Consider the following 17430-nt stretch of genomic DNA (forward strand, 5'->3'; position numbering starts at 1 on the left):
ACCCAGTGATGTCAAAGCTGATGTAAAAATGAAAAGGGGAAGCCTGCAGATCTCTGGTGTCTTCTGCAGCAATAAAGCAAATTAGAAAAACAGCAGATCTCAATTCGACTATTGGGCAGCCTCGGTGCGTTTAGGGCCAGTTTGTACAGTAGAGGCACACGCCGTCTGTTGCCTGCTGCAGCTCCTGGTCCACTGATCGACTGCTCCCTGCCCCACAGCCTGAATCTGATCGTCATACAGAGGTTTCCCCCCCTGCTGCATGCGTAACATCTCTCCAAGTCCAGCCGTGGTGCTCACCAAGACCTCGCCGCTTGGATCTCATCTTCCTACACGGAATACGCACGACTCACACTGAGAGAGCCGCCGAGGCGAAATTAAAACGGCAGGATTCACCTCCTCGGGTTCAGTCCAGACCGAAACGAGGCTGGGATTTCCTCTTATCATTTGATATTTGACTGATCCTCTTTTTTTTCTGTGTGTGTGTGTTGGGTGGAGTCAACCCGGAATTCTCCAAATTGGAAAACCATTGGCACATTGCAGGTAGGTCGGCGGCTGTAGCCTACATTAATCTGCACATAGCCGAGCAATGCAGCGAAACCTCAAGATATATTTTTGAAATTATCCCTTCATGCAAAAGCATTTGTTTGTTTGTTTGTTTTTCCTGATGTGTGTGGTTTGCTGTTTTCTGCTCTAACCAGGGCCGCAGCTCGCACGGTGTGTGTCCACAATTTAATCCCCTTTAGAAGAGTCGCCCATGTTTGACAGATCTGCATCAACAATTAGCATCGTTACATTTGGATGAAACGGCACAGACACTGTTACATCCCCCAAAACAGCCGTGTGAGCCTCAGAGTGGACGAATCGAGGGGAAACCTAAATGGAAAAGGCCTGATAGCTTCCTACGAGGCTGTGATTAAAAGCAATAAATTGGCTTTAGAGCATGCACGAAGGGTGGGATTGAGAAAAAAATGAATTCACCGTCTGCATCCCCCCTTTTTTACAAAACATCTGGCTCGTAATATCAATTTATATTTAGTTAAATTCGGCTTGGTGCGATGAAAATGAAATAAATAAACAAATCGATGCAAAAAAAAATCCCCTCAGTGAGTGTGAATTGATTCAACTGCACCCACCTCAGTGAAATGCTTCATATTTTCATGCACATGATTATAAAACACATCTGTGTTCAGGTGTCTTTCTGCTTGTGGCTGCCAAACTGGGACACTTCAGGAGCAGTGAGGGGGGTCAGGGGGCCTGAAATGAGAGCAAGGTTTAGTCATTAGATAGATTTACATCCAGGCTGGTTGCAGCAGTGGAGCAGATGAAAATGCAGTGCAGGTGCAGTGATGCACATTGTGGAGAAAGTTGAGTAGATGAAGGTGAGGATGGTCCTCCAGTCTGATGATTCTGGGGCAGAGGAAGTAAAGATGCAGGTTTGATCCCCTTTGAGGGGTCCAAAAACTGATAAATCAGAAATGAGGCAACATAAACTCCCAAAATGTCTGCTGAAGTGCCCTTAAGCAAAACACTTGAGCTCCAAGGAGGTGTGTTTGTGTGTGCTTTAATGCTCATCTCAACAATCACTCCTGTTATTGTAAAGAATAACTTGACCAAAAAAAAAAAAGAAAAGAAGAATAATCATGCATGAGTGCTGATTGAAAGATGACAAAGCGCCGTCCAGCTGCCGGCTTTAAAGCTCTTTCTTCAGATAAAATGGAGCTTGGCTGCTGTAAAACAGATTCCCCCAGACAAAATGGGTCCTTTTTAAAATGAAAAAAAAAGAGGTTGTGGCAGAGAATGGCTGCTTCAAGGGGGGCAGAGACATCGCCAGGGGGGCTGCTGCTGCTTTCTGGATTTAATGTGCTGTTCATTGACTCTATGTGTCCCCCCTTGTGCCTCTGTTTGGCATCACAGGAGCACCATGAAGGACGGTATCGCCAACAACAGCACGGCCAGCATCTCCCAAGCCAGGAAAGCTGTGGAGCAGCTGAAGATGGAGGCCTGTATGGATAGGATAAAGGTACAGAGCTTTTTAGTGCACCTGTGTGTTTGTGAGCAAATATTTCTATGTGTGTTTCATTATTTCTGAATATGCAGGATGTGAATTATGTGCACGTGAAGGTAAACTCAACTGCAAGCTTTGCTGGTTGGTTTAGAACAAAATGAACGACTCATTAGATGAATGATTATCACTGTAAAAGCCAAACATGAGTCCTAAATGTTATCAGCTGTATCATGTCTACATTGGGGTAAAATGGGTCTTTACATGAATGTGATACCTACAGGGTAAAAATCTGTGTGTATATAGCCGCCACTGATATAGACACACTGTGGCAGAGTGTTTAGAGCAGTACAATAGCTTTCTTTTCATGACTGACAGTCTTCAAGCTTCTAGTACATATTTAATTTTTGTTCATTTTCCAACTGAACAAAACAAAAAATATGTCTCTGCTTTCTACAGTTGGCAACACAAGCACACTTGGCTGTCAAGGCATAATATTCACACATAAAAAAGGAAAATAATGATTTATTTTACTTAACTGCTAGAAACACTGATACTATTTCCTGTCGATGCCTCCTCCTGTCTATGCTAGTCTGCCATCCTTGTCCCTGTTGCACTGGATGACATGTTCCTTTATTACCTTGAACATTTTGATTGAACCCCACATACACCTATACATGCTACTGTAAATACTCAATACAGCGCCAAATGTGTATTAATCCGCAGCTGAAATTAGTCCCTCACTAAAACACCTTTTAATCCTGTTTGAGTAATGTTTGCTAAAAACTACAGTGCCCAGATGTTTTGGAAAACTACTGAGCCTTGTTTTAAAGTGAAATTATAAATGTGTGACCTGTTTAGGTTGAGTTACACTCAGTGGGATCCATTTGGCTTGGGACTGTGTCTCCAACAGAGTAAGTATTAAGAATTGGACTAAGACATTGAGGGTTGTGGTCTTTTCATGAGATTTGTTGACAATGAGAAAATGTAGAATATTGCCAGCCTTTTACCTTTCATCAGGGAGAATGTCTTCGCTTCTTAAAAAGAAGATTAAGTCAGGGTTTGTTTGTTTTTTTGGCAATCGCCTCCCCTGTGAGAAGCTACGTGTGCTGGTGTCAAAACACCATTTTATTTTGGAGGTTCAGTGCATTACAAATGCATTAACTCATGTATTGGATGCACTGATACAGAAGCAATCACCATCATCTCGTTTTTATCTTCAATGGATTCTCTGTTCTGTAAACTACAACATTTGGAGTAAACTTAATCCAACAGAAAACTGCAACTGACTTTAAAATCAAAGCTCCTCAGCTTAGTTCAGGACAAACATCCTCTGACAAGCATCACATGAAACCTCAGACGCCTCAGTTCACCTTGAAAGCCCCTAACTGTTAGTGTGTATCTACTGTGCACGGCTGGGAGTCCCAAGTATCCCCTATGTGGGATGAACCCCGAGGCATGGTGGGCTACAGTCACTGTTGACCACTTCTGACATCAGTATTCCTCTCATTCGATTTTTGTCTTTGAAGGCTTGTGAGCTTGATGTCGCAAGTTCAAAGATAAGTTGATCAATTATTAGCCAGTGTTCACTTAAATAATAATTGTCTTCCTGATATACATCTCCTCCTGCAGATCCACCAGGCTGTTATTGTGAAGAGTAGTGATAAAGAGTGCGGTCTCATCAAACAACACCTGGTTAAATATTGACTTTTGAGCCCTATATGCTTTTTATGGTTGAGATCATTGAGGTAAAATGTCACAATGCTGTTACAGTAAATAGAGATTTCTATATTGCTTCCATCCTCTGACCTCCATCAGTCAATATTAGATCCATTTCTAGAGGCCATTGTTTGTACTGCATCATGTTTCACCACAATATTTTTCATTAATGTGCTTCTGGAGCAGCTCTTCTTAACAGTTTTCATGAACAACTTCTTGTGCAACTTAAGAGGTCGTGTCATCATCTCATTCGGTATGCTACTCATGCGCTCGGGGAGTGATTGCCCCACAGCCCCGAGGCTGTTCGCTCAGCATTATATGTAGCCGGGGCTGGAAGCTTGCCACACAACATCATCCCTACTCAGCACAACAAAGGCTGCTTACAAGGAAAAACCCTCGCTGCTTAAAAAACAAGTGATTATTCCGGACTTGTAATCAGGGTTTAGAAGTTGTTTGATGACTTAACCCAACAGCTGACTTTTTGGCTCAATGTCTTGTTTTCATTTATTTGTTATTCTGTTTGAGATATTTACATATTTTTTTTACATTAGAAGTAACCAAGTTGGGTTTGACAAACTTGTAACCATCAATGACTGTATCAATCAAGATGTTTCAGTTATTATTTTATTTTATTTTTATTTTTTTTTGACTGTTTCCCAGACAAGACTGACCCCCAGTTTGTTCACTTTCCTTCAACTCAGAGCTCTATGAGAACAAAACTGGCCCAAAATACCTCAATTTGTTTTGAGTTTCTAAATCATTTCTCACTTTGAGGACACACACTAAAGTTGCAGACACATCATCAAGTGTGAGCTTCAGTGCAAGTCTGTCAAAATGAAAACACATTGCACACCATATGTAACTCTCCATCGTTTTGGCTTGTCTTCATCAGGCCAGTGAGGGTCCATCAATCCGTTATGTGACTCATAGATCACCATAGATCCTAAGCATACAAAACAACATTATTTAAAATATTTTTTACAAAATGCAGTACTTTTATGATAGCCTTTGTGGATACAGAAACGTAATTTTAAGAGAAATATGAAATGACCACAAATACAAAACAAACAATATTGCAACCAGCTTTAAAAACACAATATTTTGTTGTAATCTATCAATGGACAAAAAGCTTGAATCTCCATCTTTGTACAACTCAAAGCAGCAAATTGAGTTCAAATCAAATCTTGATAATAATAGTCTGTGACATTTTTATGTTGGTGCTGTTTTGTTTGAGTTCTTCTGTTGGGCAAAAGTCACGTTTTCAATGTTTTAGATGAATCTGATCGTTTTTGTCTGTTTCAACACAATTGGAAGAATGTAATTTATCTCTGTGGTGTCGGGGCGCTGTATGCAACTAAAATCACTCGAACCAGGGACATTGGGATTACATGGGCAGTGTCTTAAACTCCCTAGGACACCAGGATGCTCCTGCAGTGTTTGAATAAAGACAAGGGCTATAATGGCACTGTCATATCTTTCAGACTGTAATTATGAGCAGCAAAGTGGGAGAACACTGTTCACATCAGCCTGATAGTTGTAATTGTGAGCAGGGGCGTCATGCAATCCATTTTTCTGAGGGGGCAAACACTATGCATATGTTAATGTTCACAACAAACCAAGTTGTTACTGGTAATTATCTGCTTTGACTTCTATATTTGTGACCAAACAGTAGTCAGTAACTAATTACAACTAAAACTGAATGACACTTATTAACACTATATTGCATTTAATATCAATATTGCACATGAAAATGTTAGTGAAAAGGCTTTAAACTGAGGGGTAACATTAGCTGGTTAGCTAGCCAGCACCATTGATTGTTCAATGTTACAGTACATAACAAAAACTCACAAACATGCAGCTGCTGTTTTGACTTAGTGTTACACTACTTAGCTCTTGACTCTTTGTAAAAATTCTCCTTATGTCCATCCTCTGTTTTGTTGGATGTATTTCAGATTTGTTTCGACAAAAAGAATAATTTAGCTACAAATAATAGCAAAGGACAACAAGCTAACACTAATGTTAATTACTTGTAGGTTATAGTTAAATTCACTGAGAAATTCACTTTAAATTCTGAAGCTCTAAGGAGAGAGTAGAGTTAAATACAAATTTAAACATACAGAAAAGTGAGTTTTGTATTAAAACTAATTGAAACACTTATAGTGAAAACAGAATTTAACAGTTTTTAAAACTGTACAATCTCAAATATTTTAGAGGGCATGTGTGCCCTAGTTGAATGGGCACAATGCCTCTGATTGTGAGTCAGATATTTCTTACAGCTGCAAACCAGAGAAAACCACCATCCCTGTTACTGCACATCTAAAGGAAATCCAGTATAAACTGTAACTGTAATAGAGTCCCTATGTTGCTTTGAGACAGATTTGTGATTTTTGGCTATATGAAAAAAATTAACTTGACTTCATTTGGCTAATTAAATAGGGGCTGTACACTTTGTTTATATATGGTGTCACTTGTAGGCTCAGTGTCCATTTATTTGGTTTGACTGCAAAACTAGCAACATAGGTAACCATTCTGGCTTAAAGGTACAATCCGCGATTCTAAACCAGTACACTTTTTGTCAAATTCAGTGACTGTCTCCTCACAGTCTGCTAGCTGTCCGTTTGGTGTGTGCGCACCGAATCTGAGACACGTTCAAGTGATGTCACACGGAGACCCCCCGCGTTTTTTTATGCTCAGAGTCTATTTCTGTCACGTTTAGTGAAGCGCAATCTGAGCAAGCAGCCATTTAAATTACACCAATATCCCGCTGTATATGTGTTTTCAACTTATTTACTATATCAATATATCAATAAATACAAACACTGTCGATTTCTTCCCCTGGAGCTGACATGTAAATTATTTTGGTTCAGTAAATTTCTGCTGTCAGTCAGCCTGGTGAAGGCAGTTTGTCCGGCCGTTGTCCTCTCAGCTCCCCAGGAGCTGCAACTGACAGACGGCTGCTTCCGTGGATAGAGATGCTGAACGCAGGTCAAGTGAGAAGTGGGGAGGCCGCAGAGAGCTGGAGAGTGTGGATGGACTGTTGTGCTCACATGAGACGAAAATTTTTTTCCGCTCGTGATACAGTGTGAGAGGAGCAGAAGTGACTCTACAGCTGACCCATCGCTCTGGATTCCGCCATATTTCTCTATGGGTCGTTGCCTTGGCAATGCGCATCCATGAATTTGGGGGCGGAGCTTCTGAAAGAGCATGAAGGGAGGGGTGTATTCGTTTGTGTGTTTAGTTCAAATATCAACAATCTTTCTCCAGAATGACTAACTCTACCTTTAATGCACAAACTCTCTTAAGTCGGAAAACTCATTGATATGATATGAATGCAGCAAAGAAACATTTTGGAATTTTGACAACGTCCACATTTAATATTGAGGTGACATTCACTCCTTACTTCTTCGGGTCGGCTTTGTTTTATCAGTTGGTCTTATTTGGACATCGGACAGTTTCAGGCTTACAGCCAGTTCTCTAATGGATTCACATGATGGTGCCAACAGGACAGCAGCACAAAAAATGTTTTTGTGCACCAGATATTATGTTTTCACATCATTGCATCTCCAGTTTGTCTTTTAAGCCAAACAACATGTAAAATTATGTTCAGGTGTCACCTTAAATGAGCCGAGAAGTGTTCAGTTCTCAAGGTGTCTGAATAGATTCAACTTGTCCGTTTTACTGTCACCTTTGCATCTTATGGATGAAGGCAGATCAGACTTGAATGTAAATGAATCTTAACTGTCACAGCTGATCTGTATCTGAAAGACCTTTCACTGGCTTCTACACAAAGTTTAAGCTCTCTAAATAATTGACCTCTGCGGCCTCATTTGGTTGCAAAGTGGTGCGTCTTTGCTCTGTAGTGAAAACCTTTTATACCATCAAACGTTAAACTTGTAAGTAACAAAACTGTATTTACCAGCTTTGGTGGAGGGGGGGGGGTTTCTCAGGGGGACAAACAGACTCGTTTCTCAACTTGAGATTTAAGTTTTTTCAAAGGGTCTTTAAAGGATTTCATCAGACCAAAAGAACGTATCATTCTTGGGTTTAAGTAAAACATTACATGACTAAAGTTTGGTTTTCACCACACCATGATGACATTTCTATGAAATATTTGGCACAAGAAGCACAGGGTTCACATATAATTATGCTCTTTGTATTAGCGCTCACATTTCTAATAATAACGTTCATAGAAATAAATAATAACGTTCATAGAAATACCTGAATACTTGAACACTAGAATGCTTTAAAAGGCCCAGTGCGTAGAATTTAGTGGCATCTAGTGGTGAGGTTGCAGAAGGCCCCTCTCTAGAGCCCGTGTTTGGTTTGTCCATTCTGGGCTACTGTGGAAACATGGCGGGCTCCGTGGAAGAGGATCCACCCCCTCTGTAGATACAAAGGGCTCATTGTAAGGTAACGAAAATACAACAATTCTTATTTTCAGGCAATTTTACAGTCATTAAAATATACTTGTGAATATTATATTCCATTTCTGCCAAGTCCATTCCACTAGATGCCACTAAATTCTACACACTGCACCTTTAAGGATGAAAAAAGTTTGCACTGATTAAGACAAAAGGCTACATTAGACCTTAGGCAGTTACAAATATATTTCAGGTATCTATATAAGATTTTTGCAAATTCAAAGGTGAAAAAATAACTCCTCAGATGGGAGAAAAAAACATGAGCAGCTTTAGTTGTAGCATCATTTCACAGCTGCATTATTATATCTTGGATGATTGATAGGTAGGCAGCTGTTTGTGCTTTAATGACCACTTGGCACATCAGATGTGAAGATCTAAGTAGTTCTTCATTAACAGCCCCGAACAAAGAGCCGCCGAAGTATAAAGTGGCTGCAAATGAAAGCAGAGAAAAGTACAGAGAAAGAGGAGAAAACAGACAGTTGGCCACGTCTGGCGATCCTTTAAATTTAATTAAGGGATCTGACAAGGGAGAGTGTGTATCAGTGACAAGAGTAGTCTCTGGGCTGCTGATTGAAGGATCACCACATTCTCATTAATTGCTCAATCATCCAAAGGAATGTGATCTGTGCTAATTAGAAGGACTCTCCTTCCATCATGGGGCTGCAGTGTAATTACAGCCAGTCTGGGCCTAATGACATACACAGTGCAATACCACTTTTTGTCCTGTGGGGCTCTTGTTCTCAGCAGAAAACCTTGGCTACAGTTGCGCAATAATATAATTATTACATTTACTTTGATTATGAGAATAATTAAGCTGTTTACTTGCATTGCAGTTAAAGGCTTTGTTGATATTCCAGCTTTGTGTGGGCTTGGATACTGTGTTTAGTGGCTGAATTAGGCCATTTAAAGAGAGGAAGTGTTAAACAAATACAAATATTCACCTAAAATAATAAACCATTTAAGGCATGTTATCTCTTCTGAATTAATGAGTCTCCTGCATCAGATTAGGTGTTTACATGAGTCATGATATTATCCCAAATATTCATATCAGTGGTGTGCATGTAAACAGATCCGCTGATAATTTGACATTTCTTTGCTATATTGATTTTTTCCAGCAGTGTTCGGAGTTGCTACAATACTGAGAAGTCAGCTCTTGTCAAATTTAGCAAAGAAAATGTCACCTCTGTTTTCTGTAATATGAGTGAGAGGTGTATTTCAATGACTTATCGACTTTCTCAGCCACTAGAGAATTGGAAAAACAGATCTACAGCGCGGGTGGTGTGTAGCTTACATAAATAATAAAGATGCATGAGTAGAAGAAAGTAGCTAGTTAGAGCAGAGAGCCAACAGGATCATGCAGAGAGGTAACCATGCGGCTGGGCTAGATTATCCATATATTGCATCAGGCGAGTGCCCGTGGGGCACCAGACAATTTGTCGTGCTGGGGGGCACCAATGTGAAAAAAATGAAAAATGTAGGCCTAAATAGGTTTTGCGGTCAGAAACGGCAGATGCAATATTTATAAAGCACTTAATTTAGATTTTATTTATCATTATTCATATTAATAAGAATATGAATAATAAGAATAAGAAAACAGTTGAAAAGTAGCTGCTGCTTTGCATCTTTCAGCACCACAGAGGTGTGTAGAGAGACGCTGTTTAATTCAGTAATAACAGTAGTTCACTCACTGCTGATAGAAAATACTGTATGTTCAAAGACCATTTTACTAATCCACCCTCCTGTGTGGAATAAGTACACCTTCGTATTCCTGAGTGCTACGGTGCATACATGAGTTGAATATTTTATTTTCTGTTTTACAAAGGTGAGAAAGAAAATCAAGTCCTTCATAAATGTTGCATCTGCCATTTCTGAGCAGGAAAATGAAAAATGCCTTTTCGTGTGTGGACTTTGAAATGAAAATCAAATCACTATTCTGTCTTCGTTCCTTTAATTTCTGTTTCTGGAAACAGCAGAACAACAAAACAGCCATCATTTCTAATGGCGTACGCATCGCAATACATTGTCTCTATGTGCTGTTCCTTATGCTTTCACATCACCTCACCTGGCGCTCTGTGATCACTCAGCTGTTGAAATGATTGCTTGCAACAGTCGTTATTAAGCTTTCCTTATTTGTTATATGTGTGTAATGACTTTTTAGACATAATCTGTAATGGTTTTGCAGTTGTGGTTCTCATTCAGGCCATTTATGATGGAGATAATGATATTTAGCATGATGTATTGAATTGGGATGTGAGTTGCATTCAGATTTGAGCATCAGTGTAAGGAATAGTTTGGTGTTTATAGGCCCATGTATATCTATGGTTTCAGGTGTTTTGGTTGTCTCTTACATTTTTCTGTAGTATGTGTGTTCATATTATTCTATGGTCTTTATAAACATGGTAAATTTCACTTTTTTACATGTTTAGTGGGAGGAGGGGGGCACTTCAAGTGTGGTCACCCTAGGGCACCACACTGTGCTAATCTGGGCCTGCTATGCAGGATAATACAGCTTTGTCATTTTCATGGTTTGTGAATTAAATTTGTTTCATTGTTGGTTCCTCTCTGGTTTTTTAAGTTCCACTTTGGTGTTTCCAAAAGAGGGAACAGGATGAAAAATGTATATTTAAATGTACAAGTGAAACAGCAGAGGATATTGTGATCTATTTTCTGTGAAGCATTGATATATCAGAAAAAGATTTATCTGATAGGAAGTGTAGGATTGGTCAAAAGTATGTGCAGGTTTTGGTTTTTCAAACTTATTGGTACAGCATGAGGTAGCTCAGCGGCTCCCAACCTTTCTGGCCTGTGACCCCGTGAAATTAAACTATGTCTCTCTGTGACCTCTCATCACAGGTTACAGCCTCAGTGTGGACAAGAACTGTGAAAAGTTCAACACCAGAGTGATTTCTCCTTCTCAGATTCTTTCATTTGAAGGATTTTTAGACAGGTGAAAGTATCCAGTATTTCACAAGAATAAAGCCAAAAACTGAAAAGTCAGAAAAAATCAGCAGAATTTTATGTAACAGAAATGATTTTCTTCTTATTATTTTTAATCATCTTGTGATACCACATTTTTGTCTGGGGAACTCTAGGTTGAAAAATCATTGAGTTAACTGTTAAAGTTACAATTAGTAAGTAAATGGATTTTCTGGTATTTCTTGTTAAATTGCTGCATATTTTGACATGGAAAGTTGATTAAAAAGTGACTATATCATCCCTATAAAATCTAGAAATCTCAGCACCTGCTATGGATCCACAATTTTTTAGACATATTATCATTTTATGCTGTGAGACAGTAAAAATAATCATCCATGTTTAAGACTAATACAGATAGCCAGTGTGATGGATTTTGTGCGTTGTACTCTCATGTGAGAGCAGCAGTGGGTGAGGTGAAATGGCAGGCAGGAGATCAGATGGCTGTGTCCTCCATGCAGATCCCTGAGCCCTCATCGTCCCTATGATGCAGCTGCTCCTCTGCTCTCCATTTGTGGCCTTCCCTCCCGTAACCTCCCACTCAGCCCCCGAGTGGAAACCTACATTCACATACAGTCTGAGTGCTCTGTCAGATTTATAGTCACTGTTTGACTTTGAAAACAACAATATGCAACTTTTCACCTTGAGGGAGGAGATGTGTTGTTACTCCCACCGTCGTCTCCTTCAGCTGGTCAAAGTCCCGCCTCAACAACCTGTCACTCATCTCCATGAGCTGTGTCTTCCTATTGCCGGAGGCGGAGGTAACAGGCATCAGTGTAGCCGCCACAGGCACTGACAAACACAGACAATATGCATTATAATAAAACAGCACCCTGGTTTTGGACAAGTCTCATCTGGTGCATGTTTAGCTCCCACAAACATTTTGTAACTTTGAGACTGCGGGACACAGCGAGTTGCATGAGCTTCAACGCCAGCCATCAAATTTAAACTGTATTGCGCAATTCTTCTTCACTGTACCATTCATTATTCACTGAAGACTTTCAGCCATTTTGCTTTCAGCAGGGTGCTGTCTGGAGTTGTTTCTGGTTTCCTTATATATAGTCAATCCATTATTCATGTGACTTATTGATGGATAATCATCACCAAGTATACAAAACAACATCCCTATCATCTTGTTAGAACTGATTTTTACAAAATACAATATTTACTCATTAATACAATATTTACTTAAACACGTTACACATTACAAACAAATTGTATTGAAGCAAAACAGCAAATTCTATATATATATATATTTTTTTTTTTTTACCTAATTTTTATATTCAGTTATCTTCCATCTCTAAGTACTTGTGGATAAACATAATTTCCAAGTCAGTTGGCTCCAAGTACAGTTGGCTTTAACACATCCCTCCATTAACTTAAATTCATATTGTTCTCAAGAAATTTGCACATTTTTCGGAACAAAAATAATCCAGTGGACTCTACATAAAAGGCTTTAAAGTGAAGCTATGTAACCTTTGCTGAACATGAGTGGTAATGACGGGATAATGTAATGCTAAAACAACTGTAGCACAATTAGAGAAGAGTCATAGTCAGTGAGGACTCAGTAATGTCAGTTACACAGCAAAATATCTAAAGTTTGACATTAGCCGTCATACCAGACCAAGTAAGGCTGTTGCAGCTGTATTGGATTGAGCAAAGGTTGGATTTAGTACTTACAAATTCAACTATTCATTTGTAAAATGAAGATTATGTTATTTCTTATTTCAAAAGTTACATTGTCTCGCTTTGAAGTTTAGTTCCTCCTTAAACCCTCTTGGGCTTAAAGCAACCCATCTGTAAATCCAAAATAAATGTAAATGTAAATCTTAAGGAGCATTTTCTCAAAATCTAATTTAGTCTTTCATTAAAACACTTTCTTAGTATAAGGTAGAGACATTAATTATGTAATTGGATACACTTCCTTTACATGTTTAGTACTTTTAAGTCACATTACAAATTGATGGACTGAATATAAACAACATCAGACACCATCCTGATCAAGGCAAGATAGCTGAGAATGTTTGGTGAATAATGGTGCACTGGAAAAGTGTTTGTTCACAAACTAAAGTATGGGACAAATTAAAATGTTGACCTCATGTTGATGCTGGGTGAAAAGTTATTACAATTCATGCTCTGGGAAACCAAATGTCAGCTCTAAATTTTATGGCAAACCATCCAATACAGTAGTTATGGAGAAATGTCAGTAAAAAAACCCAAATGTTAACCTCAGAGTTGCTCTACAGGAAAGGTCAGGTGGTCACCAAAGTCATTAGGATTCATCGTCTGGGGACCATGAATGTTTGTACAACGTTTCATAACAATCCATCCTATATTTGTTGAGATGTTGGGATTGATAACCCATTGATAAAGAGAAGGATTTAGGCAAACGTGGCATCTGTTAGTCTGTGTTTCGACATACATTTGAACTTTTTGTTATTTTGTAATAGTCAACGAAAAGTCTGATCACCTTTTGTGTGTTCCTTCTCCCTTGTCTCAACATTTCAGGTATCCAAAGCAGCTGCAGACTTGATGGCGTACTGCGACGCTCACATACGCGAGGACCCTCTCATCGTGCCCGTCCCCGCCTCCGAGAACCCTTTCCGGGAGAAGAAGTTCTTCTGCACCATCCTCTGATGACCTGCCGGTAGAGCTGTACAGGTGCAGGCATGGCGTTGCCTGGCTTCTTCTGTCTTCACCACACCTGAAGCTACTGGCTGTAGGCGTTGAGTTGAGTTTTGCCAGGTGGACACTCTGTTGTTGGTCAGCTCTGTCCTGGTGGCTGAAGGTTATGGGGGAGTCAGCTACCAAACTGGCAGCCCAGTGAGCGTATCATGTCTTGTTAAATAGGTTTGTTATTGCTTTGTTATTAGAGAACAGCCTTGCTCAGTGCTTAATGAGATGAGAGATGTTTTTTTCATTTTCTTTTCTTTTATTGTGCTAGATCTTAACATGCCTCAGGAAACAGAAATTTGCCCAGTGTCTTCAAGTTTTTTAAACATTTATTCCCCTTCCCTTTATCTGAATAAAAAACATTAATCTTTGTATTAGCTTGAACATAATTTGAGTTAGTTTTATATAGCTTTCAGTGTACAGGTTTGACTATTTGTAGCAACACTTACTGAAAGCACCACTAAAATTTGATACTTCCCTCACTAGTTTCTATTTCAATTTGCCTCCAGTGTCACCCACAATTAACCCGCTCATTTCAGTAGTGCGAACACTCAGATTCGGATTACAGCCGGAAACAGCAACCTTATCTCACATAGTAAATTATTTCAGGGTGTGCAATCCGCACTCGTAATAAGAAGGAGACGGCTGCAAATCAGTTCTGTTGCAAATAAATAAATAGACTCTATTTATTGAAGGGTGCAGAGCTAATGTTTCAACAGCGAGATGAGTTCTTCAGGGTTATCACTGTGCAAACAACCCTTAAGTCAAAAATTATTTATGAATCTGCTGTCTCCTTTCCAAGCCCACTCTAACGCATCCTACCTTTGCTGTTCTGTTTGATTTACTGTCCATGTACACTTCAAATCAGAGACACTATCCGTTAATCCTGCAGCCCCCCGACTGGAATATTTTAACAAATTGCAGGATATCTTCTCTTCTTATTTCCTTAACATTCTCATTTGTTTTCTGGGCATGTTTCCTTTCCTTCCTTTTTGCCTGTCCTAGAGTGAATGGCAAGGCCTTTGACATTAATGCCAAACCCTAGGCCTGCATGTTTCTCTGCTCCTTTTTGACGGCCTCCTCTGTTTCCAAGGGACTGTCAGTCTTTTAGAGTGTACAGTATGTTTCAGTGCCAATTTCTGTGTGAGCGGTGTAATCTTCACACTGTGGTTCCACAGACTTTTTTTTTGTTTTGTTTTTGTTTGTTTTGGAAGAAAAAGCACACTGTCGAAACATTTCCTTTACATGGTAGTTAAATAGCATTTGCTAATTTTTACGATGAATTGTTATGATCGTTATTAATATTGTTATTATCAGTAGTATAATTGAATATTTGTTGCACAGCACTGACAGCTACATGACGTGTAGTGCTACTAAGCTTGTATGATACTTAGGAAAAAAAAAACATTTATAAATCATGCAATTATTGATACTATCTGAGTATTTTTTAAAAATAATGATAAGGGTCGGTTTACATATTATGATCCCTTCGGTGGTTCAGGCTTTTTGCATCATAATTTCTGTAAAATTAAAAGTAATTTCCTCTTGGTACTTGAATAGCCATCGCATTAGGAATCAAACTCTGACACTGGACTGTCACAAACACAAACTATTGGACTCTTCTCAAACTGTTTTCAGGATAATAATTGTCTTCATTTCCTTTCTGAAAACCTGAGACTGACCTCAGGGCGCTCTCACTGACCTCATCTTAAGGATGGTGCCAAATCTGAAACAAGAAATATAACGGCTAGAGATGAATATTGCATGGATTTATTTCTTTATCTATAACAGAGAGAACTATTATGATATGAAATATTGCCTCTTCATTGACTTTCTGGGTGCTACTCTGCACATGATAATCTCATTGGAGTTCGGATATGTCGACAATGTGCAGCTGTATTCATGAATGGTATAATCGTTTTGGAGAAAAAAATAGCATTTAATTAGCAGGCTTTGTAAATCCTTTTGATGGATAAAATGAATTAAAGGAAAACGGCAACCCAAATGTGCTGTGTCTTCAATATTTCTGCCTTGTGTCTCGCACTGACATTTTGAGATACAGTCTGTGTGATCACACTGATAACATAAAAAGGCCACTGCAAATCGTAGAGGAACATTATATTCTGGTGTGTGATGGAGACCTCCTGTGGCTGAACTGAACCACAGGCCATCTGGATGCACTGTTCATGTGTTGTGGCATTTTTTTTATATTAAAGGATTCTGATTCAATTCAGCTGCAGCCAGTTTGCCTTCTACACTGTCGATAGGCATTGAAAAAAAGCCAGCCGACGTCGATATTCAAATTTTGTGTTGAAGCTATTTCATGTGTCCATCCATGCATGCATTAGAGTAGAATGAAAATACTACTTTCTTCAAGTTTGGCTGATATTGGTTTAGTTTTAAATACCTTTCAGACACTATTTCATTGCACTTTCAAGGTCTGATGATCATAGATCTTTGAGTTTTTTGGCCAAATAAGTTTGGGTATACAAGGTAATCAATTTGATGGGTTGCTATAATATTCACAATAGGAAAACACAAAGTTCTGATTGTACCAAAACTGATTGTACCAAATGGCACAGACACTTACTGGCACCAATAAGGCAAATGCAAGAATCACCTATTGATTTTTCCATACCAACCCCAAAGAACAGGATGTAATTGAAGAGAAGCAGGAGGTTTAATCCTCCGCACAGTTTTCATGTGGATTATTATGTACATTCATTTCAAGTTAAGTCAATTTAATTTATATAACTCAAAATCACATATTTGTCCCTGAGGGCTTTGCAACATCCTCTGTCCTTAGACTCTCAATTCGGATAAGGGGAAAAGCTTTTAACTGGAGAAAAATGTCAGATACCGTAGAGAAATGTATGAGTTTTAGACACCACAAACTAAAATTAGAAATTTAAAGAAGCAGCTCTTAGTATCATGTAGTACGCACTCGCAGCGCTCAACTGACACCTGATAGGATAAAAAGAAATCTATATAGATCCAAAGAAAAGTGCAGCGAGTGCAGAGTGTTTTGAACTCTGCGAAGCAAAAGAGAAAAAGCGGGAAAAAAAATGCAGACATATGGGTTGGAGTAGTGTCAGTAGAGCATAAATAGGTTTCAACATATAAATAAGCTAAATCAGAGTTGAGAACATAAACAACAAACTGGGATAGGCGAGGACTGGATATCAGCAGTAGAGATGTTTTTCAAGAAACCCTGAACATGCTATGAATAGCCTTTTCCTTTCAAATGAATAATGTGTTGCAGAGAGAGAACTAAATCATTGTAATGAGTATATCTATGAATATGACTCCAAGAAGAATTATATAATGCACAGGAAAGTAATTATCCCTAGGGCAGTAGGTTATCTAATACCAAGAATCTGTGCTAGAGTGATTTTCCAAATTGAGCAGTGAGCCCCCAAAGTGTGCACAAAATACATGAGAATAGTAATAATTTCTGATAAGATTATTTATCTGCATTCACAGCATGCTGTTTTGCAGCTGTTCCTCAATGATTTCTACTTATAACAAATACAGAACATTGCATGCCTGTGTCTCCTATTACAGTATTATTTTTTCCTGTAAGGGGTGGTAAGATCTTCAAAATTACATTTATGTATCAATGAAAGTCCATTAAAATTAATG

General features: G+C 38.9%; 1 protein-coding gene across 2 annotated transcripts; it reads left to right on the forward strand.

Moving 5' to 3' along the window:
• The first annotated feature begins 89 nt into the window (after window positions 1–89).
• On the forward strand, window positions 90–15793 carry LOC122997533 (guanine nucleotide-binding protein G(I)/G(S)/G(O) subunit gamma-4). Of its 2 annotated transcripts, none has more exons than XM_044373727.1 (3): window positions 90–540; window positions 1915–2020; window positions 13624–15793. In XM_044373727.1, the coding sequence occupies exons 2-3, from the start codon at window positions 1922–1924 to the stop codon at window positions 13750–13752; spliced, it is 228 nt and encodes a 75-aa protein (XP_044229662.1). In that variant the 5' UTR covers window positions 90–540; window positions 1915–1921; the 3' UTR covers window positions 13753–15793. The 2 variants fall into 2 exon arrangements, with proteins under 2 accessions (XP_044229662.1, XP_044229663.1); XM_044373728.1 differs by lacking the exon at window positions 90–540 and adding an exon at window positions 706–714.
• Window positions 15794–17430: the final 1637 nt, after the last annotated feature.

The sequence above is a fragment of the Thunnus albacares genome, chromosome 14 (genome assembly GCF_914725855.1).
Source record: "Thunnus albacares chromosome 14, fThuAlb1.1, whole genome shotgun sequence".
NCBI lineage: Eukaryota > Metazoa > Chordata > Actinopteri > Scombriformes > Scombridae > Thunnus > Thunnus albacares.

What these genes read in the sequence shown, in the direction of transcription:
- LOC122997533 (XM_044373727.1), top strand. Translation starts at nt 1,922, where the DNA reads ATGAAGGACGGTATCGCCAACAACAGCACGGCCAGCATCTCCCAAGCC. An exon ending in CCTGTATGGATAGGATAAAG is followed by an intron (nt 2,021 to 13,623) that starts GTACAGAGCTTT and finishes TCAACATTTCAG; the next exon opens with GTATCCAAAGCAGCTGCAGA.